We start from the raw sequence: 8,889 nt of genomic DNA, 5'->3' as shown, positions 1-8,889 counted from the left end.
AATGAAGATGAAGTCTGCAAAATCCTGTGCTGCTACTTACAATAAACACTACATTTAACGTAAGTGGGAAAAGAACTAAAAGAGCTGCTGAAAGAATTGTCAGTGTTGTTTCTTTAGTAAATAAAAGTTCCAGGTGTAGTAAATAAACACTTCTTTATCTACATCTATGTTTGTGTTGTTTATAAAATAAAATAAACGTGTTCACACAAATCATCGTTTTCATTCATAGTCCGTTATGCTGTGAGTAAAGAGGTGCAGCGTTGTGTGTGTTAGGTTTATTATTGCTTAGTAAGGGGAATTGCAATCATTAATGAGGGGTGCTATTGGCTGTGGTTGACAAAAATGCCAACACAGACGCTCCCTTACTTACTACCATTCGACTTAAAACGTAAAACTGTAGATACAAAAAATTTTCGGGATGACAAAAAATATCCTGACATTGCCGTAAGTTAGATTTTGTATTGTGTGGACCTTTTTCCGAGTACAAGACATTACTGTAGAGCTTCTTTCCGCCGCTACTGGCGTGCTGCGCTGTGATGTCAACCAGCATCCACCCTCAAGAAGAAATCCGCTTCCTCTTCTTAGTTTGTGTGTAAACATTCTATACTGTATCTCCAGCACGCCAAGAACTTTGACATTTTTAATGTCTAATATCTCGTGATCCGTTCGATATGGTTGGTGTAAAGAGGCGAGCTGTTTCATTTGAAATGAAAGTGGAATAAGAAAACTTGATGCGGTTGAGAAAATGATATCGCTTTTTTCCCGCCACTTTTTACCACCGAGGAGGGAGTTGCCTAACTCTTAATGCGCATCTTCCAAAAGTAAGTTAAACTTACTTATTCATGAAATGCTTATTTTTTAGTACTAAACAATACAGGTTACTTATACAAGCCTTAAACATAGTTATATAAACCTTAAACATAGAAAATATAGCATTGAAGCAACTTACGAATGATAGTGGTTCGTAAGTAGGGCAGCGTCTGGATTTGAACAGTGTCTATGGAAGCATTTCTGTACAGTTCCTGAGTGCATTTTACTCGTCTTTACGAGTAAAAACCTTTCACTATGAGATTTTTAGTTGCTGGTGTTGAAAGCCATTCTTTAATTTTAGCCCAGACAGCACCACATACCCTCCATTAAGTTCATTGTGACTCGGAAATAGGCAGCAAGAACACTCTACGCAAGCTACTACGTTGGATTGTCTAGGCCTTGCCTCTCTCGCCCGCAGCCGGACTGTATGAGAGCACCTGACTCTCAGCAGCGTAATGTACTTTGGGTTATTCTTCCCCGGGAAAAAAGGCCACTAAGTCCACAAAGAATGCTATTGATTTTGAGGCCAAGCCTTCCCTCGTGCCTTTGAACTACCCAGAAACTTGGCTTTTTTTTACAAGGTAAGACGCATTCACATTGAGGGAGGGCAGGCCAGGAAATTTCTTACAGTCGTACACACAGCAAAGAATGTGTAAGAAAGGCTGTCAAAAGCACGAGGGGCCTTAAGCTGAAGCATGCCTCCTCCATCTCGCTACAAACTTTGCAAAATATACAGCGGCTAAAAATTAAAAAACACGACCAATTTGAGATTAACAATAACATATCAGTCCATATGGGCATCAAGGAAGCAGTTTTTTAAGTTGTAAAATCTGAGGCTCCGTAAAGGGGAGAAGTGGGCAATGTTCCCTCTAATTTTCCCCTGGTCTGAGCGTTCACACAAAGTCCGTGAGCAACGCTTGAAACAACAGTGAGCAACAGCAATCCCAAGTGTGGCAACTAAGTCATTAGTAGTAGATAGATACTTTATTCGTCCCCGCAGGGAAATTCACATTTCCAGCAGCATCCCTTCGCTGAGAACAATACAATGATAAAGCAAAAGTAATACAATATACAAATACCCAATGTGACGTGCTAATACCCACTGTAGCGTGTTGTATAGAGTATTTAAATAGTGCTACATAAAATACACACTGCAATAAAAGTATGGTAATATGCAATGTAGGAGGTGTGGTTTAATGTGGGCCTTTACTCCGCCGGGTGGAGTTAAAGAGCCTCATGGCATGCGGAAGAAAAGATCTCTTCAGTCTGTCCGTGGTACAATGTGGACAGTGACAGCAGTCAGTCGCTGAAGCTGCTTTTCTGTCTGGATATAATGCTGTGTAGTGTAGTACGATACACAACTGTATTTAATCACATTTTTAGTGGAAGTACAATGTTGGCAACAAGATTGACTTGATATAATTGGAAATTATTTGAATGTAACACAAACTTTTTCTTTTTCCCTGTTTTTTTTCCATTTTTTAATTCCTTTAAAAAAATCATCGTGTTTATTTCTAGCTGTTATTTTTTCCCTTTGTTTTTTCTTTTCTTTTTTTCTGGCTTTTTTCTGATTTTTTTCCTTCTTTTTCGCTTCCTTTGTTTCTTTTTTTTCCTCAGCTTTTCACTACTTTTTCATTTTGGTATTTTTTTCTTTTTTGTTCTATTCCCCCTTCCTTTAAGTCATTTTGTGCATAATTTTACAAAATATTTGGTCATATAGGGATGAAAGAAGCAAAAACAACCTGAAGAGCCTTTTAGGACCCGAAAGATCCGGTTCCTATTAGTGAGCCGAAGCCAGTTCTCGAAAAACTCTTCTGACTTTGTTCTACTTTGAACTTGACTTCAAAATACCGCATTTAGAACACAACGTCAGGGGAACCCTTGTATTTTTAACTTCATGCACTGTAACTTTGACTTAATTCTTAATTTGACTTTGTTAATTCGCAATTTCGAGCCCTGATTTTTGTGAGCAGGCTAGATTTTCTTGTGAGCGGAAAAGCTCTGGGTAGTGCGCAATAGCGCAAACATGCAGCTTAGAGGGAACATTGCGCTGGATAGATTTTCTTGTGCGCTGAGAATGTGCAAGCAGTGCGCGATTACGCACGCGCGCAGCTTAGAGGGAACATTGGGCGTGTTTGACATCAGGGAACATTTATTAAAATGTATCCTTCTTAAAATCAAGAGCAATTACACCTCCATTACACTAGGGCACAGTGCCGTTCTCATTGTCTTAAGTGTTCAATTTAAATTTATCCTACACGCAGTGCATTAAGTATGAAGTGTGGACGCCTTCACATAAAATTTAGCAGACCTTCAAGTGACCCAATGAGAAAAATATTGAACGCGGAGGTAGAGTCAAGTAAAGAAAGACGGCGTGAAGAGACAATCAATAGTCTCCCCCCGAAAACTAAGGCGATGAAGTTTGAAGACGCGTACGTAGCACTTCACTGCGACCACGCAGGGAGACAAGCAAAGACTGTGTGCTTGCTGTGTTAAAAATGATAGGAGCGATAAGCACAAAGCCAATCGAAACAAGCTTTCTTTTAAAGAAATGGCAACCCAATCACGGTCATGTGCGGCCTCTTCTCAAGGTTTCTTCATTTTCCTCATGTTGAGGTTTTTTGTGTTTTTTTCCCTTGCCTTCATGTAGGTTTTAGATCAGGGGATGGTGTAATAATAGTCTGGTCTGTCCATCCCTGCAAGACTTCTTGTGATGAAGGGCTTAACAAATAAACATGACTTGACGCAGCCTGGTCATCCTGAAAGGGGGATTACCTCATTTGCAGTCCCTTCTCAAGGTTTCTTCATGTTGAGGTTTTTGAGTTTTTCCTTGCCCTCGTGTAGGTTTTAGATCAGGGAATGGTGTAATAATAGTCTGTAGTTTGCAATCATCTGTGGTCTGTGCAGCCCTTTGAGACTCTTTGTGATTAAGGGCGTCACAAATAAACATGACTTGAGTGCAGAAAACGTGAACGATTTGAAGCCTACGATGGTCATTACGTATATGGTCTGAAATTGAGTAAAATCCATTGAGGTTCATTAAAGAAGATCAAATAATACTAAAATGAAGATAAAAGACCCTCACCCTCTTTTGTGCCATCTATGAGATTCTATCTATTAATCTATTTTGGGGTGGTCATGACAACAATGGTGCTAGGCACAAATTCGGCTAAATGTCTGATTCAACCCTACACTTCAAATAGGGTTGGGTAGTATATCCGAGGGACATTTTATAATATATAGCGCCCCCTAGTGCTTAAAAATTATTAACAGAAACAAAGTTGATTTGAATAAAAAGTGAAAATCATTAACTACCATATAAACGTGCATTTTCTTAAATACTTGTAGGTCGAGAAAATTGACTTTGTTTGACATAACATAAAGCTGAAATGATTCTCGGCCATCTTGCAAAAAATGAAATCAAAAACCTTCTGAAAGGCTGGGCAAAAAAAAAAATGAAAGGAAAAATATAGCGGTTTGGTCACTTTGATTAAAGTAGTTAAAGGAAGAGGGAGGGTCGTAGAGAGAGATTTCATGCTCGTCCTTTCTGTTAGTGTAGCATGAAAATGGTAAAAGTAAGAAAAGGACTGTTTCAAATACAGTCCAAACAGCAACCCCCAAAAAGATAAGAAAGGACGAGTTTATTCAAGCGCGCCTAAGAAATTATAAAGTGTTGTGAGAACCAATTGCACAGTCTATATGTTTTATTCCAAACTACTTTGAATAAATGTGAGTTGGTGATGTCCTTTGATTAAAATTGATATAAATCTTAATCATCCAGACTGACCGATAAAATTGTGATTTTTTTTTCTGGGGGCATTATTGCTCAGGTCAAAACTGATATAAAGGTATTAATTCATAAATTCTAAATAATTATTCACACAAAAACACAAATTCACACATGCATACGCAGGAATGACTTCATTTTGTTCAATCCATGGCACGGTCATATTTAATTTTGGTTTATTTATGTACACACATTTAAAGAGGAGTCACGGTGACAACGGACGCTACAGTAGACCGACGTTTGAGCAAAGACTACATCTTTAAAAGTCAATATCCGTTTCAAAAAACATAATAATAGGGCAGACTAATGTTTATCCTCTTCTATTTACAGAGACTAAAGTCCTCATTTTCATGTAAATGAACGGTAACAATCACAGGATGGCTCTTCATCTTCTAAGCTCTTAATGCTTCACAGCTGGTTGCACACACACATTCACTCCCAGACGCATATGTCTAACCTGCAGGAATGTGAGCATTAAGAAAAAAAAATATCCACCTGGACCTGCATTCCAACTGACCTCGCAGGAGGTCAGTGTCCGGTGAGGTAGTCCTGGGTGGAGTCGGAGGCAAAGGAATCGGCGTCTTCGTTGTACGAGTCGTCGCTGCTGTCGTCGGCGGCCGGCTCGCCAGAAAGAGCTATGCGGGCGTAGTCGTCCGTATCGATGGATTTGCAAAAATGGATGGCGTACTTCAGCTTCTCCTGCAGGACTTGCTTGCACGAGTATCGCGGCAGCTTGAGCAGGAAGAAGCACGTGTACGATTCGGGTAGGAAATGGTCAGGAGGGTTGTACTTGTCCAGCACCTGAAATTTGAAGAGAATAAAACGTTGAAGTATTTGTGTATAACGAGGACTCCTCATTTTTTCGATGAAACAGGGTTTGTACACCTTTATCATTTTTAAGAACTTTCAAAGCCAATATTCTTGTTTCTGCAGTACTATTAAAACCAAAAATCTGGTGTGAATCATGTATTTTGCAAAGCCACCAATATATGTCTGCGATCTATATGTGAGATTTTTAATCCCATTACAATTCACCACCATCATATTTCGCATAGCCAATAATAAATGTCCATATTTGATGCGTAATCCTTGCACTAATACACATTTCATAGTGCCAGTTAAGTTCAAGCATAACGTGTATTCTTGGGCACGACCCATAGGGGGAGACGACGCTTCGTAGGATAATGTCGCACAAACTAATACCTGCTGCTGTTAATCACAAGGGCAGAAGAAACCCAGGGGCAAAACGAAGCCACAAGAGAGCAGTGCCGACATCATTTAAGAGAAACATGGAAATAATCTTAAGCAATTACAAGCACTTCACCCATAACTACTTTTCAATCTTTGAAAACACGAATAATTGAGCATTTTCAAGGATTTCCAGCACTCGTTCCAGGACAAAAATAAGTTCTCATTCTATTGAGAAAAAATTATATTCTTACACAAAAAAAAAAGACGAACAGGAAATGTTTTTAGAAAAAGGCAAGTTTATTGAGTGAGAAATAAAGTTACAAAATAAATAAAATCGGGCGGCACAGAGGCTGGGTGGTTAGTGTGTAGCCACACGGTGCAGAGGTTCAGGGTTCAAGTTTAGCTACCGCAACCTCCCCCGAGTTTGCATGTTCACCCCTGTGTGGGTTTCCTCCCACATTCCAAAAACATGCATGTCAGGCTAATTGGCCGGTACAAATTGTCCCTAGGTGTGAATGAGCGAGTGAGTTGTGATTGGCTGGCAAACAGTTCAGGGTGTCCCCTGCCCACTGCCGGAAGATAGCTCCAGCACCCCCGCGACCCTACTGAAGATAAGCGGTGGAGATAATGGATGGATGGACGGATGGATGGAAACAGATATATAACTTATGTTTGCTTTAAAGTCATGTACAATTTTTGTTGGTTAACTCAACTATAAAATCATTAATTATGACCTTATTTATGTTGCCCTAGGTCCAAAATGAATAATAAGGTACTAGATTATTTTTTTTCTTTACATAAGTCCGAATACCTTATAAGTCACATTTAATGTGGCTTACATAATGACGATTCTAAATGAGGGAAAATGAATTACCTCTCTATGCAGAAAACGACAACACTAGTCTAGTACTGTATGGTCTTCAGTGACATTTTTAAGAAAACAACACATTTTTAGGCATTTTAAAGCAGATTTAGGGGTCTGCATCAATGCGATGTGAGCTTATACAAGTGTATAAACGGTACCTCTCGTAAATAGGTACCGTCTCCTTGTGAAGCAAATTCTCTTTTCCGTCTTCCCTACCTGCACAACAAAGTCACGTCCGCGGAAGTCAGCGATGGTGCGTGGCAGCCGTGTGCGCCCCCAGACAAAGCGCAAGAAGAGGGAGCGTTCCGTGTTGGAGAAAGACTCCATCACCTCCCAAAACCACTGCACCAGTGGGGCAGTGGGCTCCACGCCCTTGTAGGTGGCCACAGACTTGAGCAAGTGCAGCGGAATGTCCGGGCTTCCACACACCTGTGAAAAAAAATGATACATCGATTTAGAATGCAGTGGACTTCAGGATTGATAAAAACCTGCCTTAATCTAAGATGTATGAGACAGCATTATTGGACTTATTGCTGTCTCAGTCGGATGCAGAGATTATAATTCATGCGTTTGTTACCTCCAGTCTCGATTACTGTAATGCACTACTCTCCGGTCTCCCAAAGTTCAAAATCAAGAGCCTTCAGCTGGTACAAAATGCTGCAGCGAGGCTTTTAACTAAGACAAGAAAGTTTGACTACAATACCCAGATTTTAGCTAACCTGCATTGGCTCCCTGTTAGCTTAAGATGTGATTTTAAGGTTCTGTTGGTATTATACAAAAACATGCATGGACTTGCTCCCTCTTATCTTTCAGATTTAATTCCCCTCAAAGTTACGGTTTCGGAGCGTTAGCTCTGAAAATGCTGGTCTACTAGTGATCCCAAGAGCCAATAAGAGATCCGTTCTCCATTCGGGCCCCGGTGCTGTGGAATGCTCTTCCCACTGAGATTTGATGTACAACCTCAGTGGAAATGTTTAAATCTAATATTAAAAGACATTACTATTCTATAACATATGAATAACCTATATTTTATGTTGACAATATCTGTGTATTATTTACCCTCATGTAGGTTTTAAATCAGGGGGTGGTGTCATAATAGTCTGTGGTTTGCAATAATCTGTGGCCTGTGCAGCCCTTTGAGACTCTTTGTGATTAAGGACTATACAAATAAACATGACTAGACTTGACTTTTAACTCTGATGTTCCATGTATAATGTGCCGTCCTGTGGTTAATATGCGCAATGTTTTTAAAGATATATTTTATCATCACAAAAATTTGTTCAGGTGTCTGACATGTGGGCAGCCACCCACAGCAGCATGACAATTTATTTAATTTCCTCTTTTTCAGTATGTCGAGATCATGTTAATTTTCAGTTTTGGTTTTCTTAGTTCTGTTCTTTGTTGTGCATGTATCGGGTTGGTTTGTTTTTATGTTATAGTGTCACATTGGATAATGTAATATACAAAATGAAATAGATTTTGTTTGTTTAGCTAGTGATCCAAATTTTAAAAGAAATATATAAAATCTTATTTCGCTAAAGAAAAATCAACAAATTTTTGGTCGAAAAAATATGTTCGACCAAACTTTGAAAAATAATGATGATCTTCTTTCTGCCGGTGAGAACCTTATACTTATTCTAAGTATAAATGCCCTTTGTAGAAAAACTAGTTTAAATGTCTTTACATTTCAAAATGTACACTTAAAATATGCGGTTTCTCTCAAATGATAATTATATATTTGTAGTACATTAAATATCCTCGTCAAAATGTAGACATGGAGTCTCCAAGCCTTCAGGGGGCGCCGACTTGACGTATAGCCAAATTTCATGTTGCTTATTTTTTGCCCTGTCGGCATTGCATATGTGTTTGATATTTATTTCAGACCAGCTTTGATGGCTATTATTTTCTTGCCCAAAAATTTGTTTCAATCCAAAATAGCCGACTTCCTGGAAGCGGCTTTGAACTTTTTTTCTGGACAAAAACCTGCTCAGGCAAACGTTTTTCAAAGTCCTATGCTACAAGCCAATAATTATATATGATCTAATTATTTAAACATATGTGTAACTTTAGCGCACGGCAGGGCAGTGGTTAGCGCGTGTGCGGCACAGTTCTGAGCTCATGAGATCGATCCCCCTGTGTGGAGTTTCTCCCCGTGCTTGCGTGGGTTCCCTCCAGGCACTCCGGTTTCCTTCCACATTACAAAAACATGCATGTCAATTGGCCGGTCCAAATTGTC

At 39.4% G+C, this 8,889-nt stretch overlaps 1 protein-coding gene across 5 annotated transcripts in view; it reads right to left on the bottom strand.

Annotated features, from left to right (window-relative positions):
* Positions 1-4,755: 4,755 nt before the first annotated feature.
* The window catches only part of herc2 (HECT and RLD domain containing E3 ubiquitin protein ligase 2), a 67,208-nt gene continuing 63,074 nt past the window's right edge, over positions 4,756-8,889 (bottom strand). For 4 of the 5 annotated variants that reach the window (XM_088350493.1, XM_088350490.1, XM_088350494.1 and 1 more), the window contains exons 90-91: positions 6,870-7,082; positions 4,756-5,398 (exon numbers count right to left, since the gene is read on the bottom strand). In XM_088350493.1, the coding sequence (XP_088206619.1) occupies positions 5,126-5,398; positions 6,870-7,082 (486 nt within the window). In that variant the 3' untranslated portion in view covers positions 4,756-5,125. The remainder of the gene's footprint in view (positions 5,399-6,869; positions 7,083-8,889) is intronic. The other variant, XM_088350491.1, reaches the window with a different exon arrangement.

This window comes from Urocampus carinirostris, chromosome 12 (assembly GCF_059441175.1).
Source record: "Urocampus carinirostris isolate Australia breed hairy pipefish chromosome 12, RoL_Ucar_1.0, whole genome shotgun sequence".
Taxonomy (NCBI): Eukaryota; Metazoa; Chordata; class Actinopteri; order Syngnathiformes; family Syngnathidae; genus Urocampus; species Urocampus carinirostris.
This window is presented reverse-complemented; position numbering and strand designations above follow the sequence as displayed.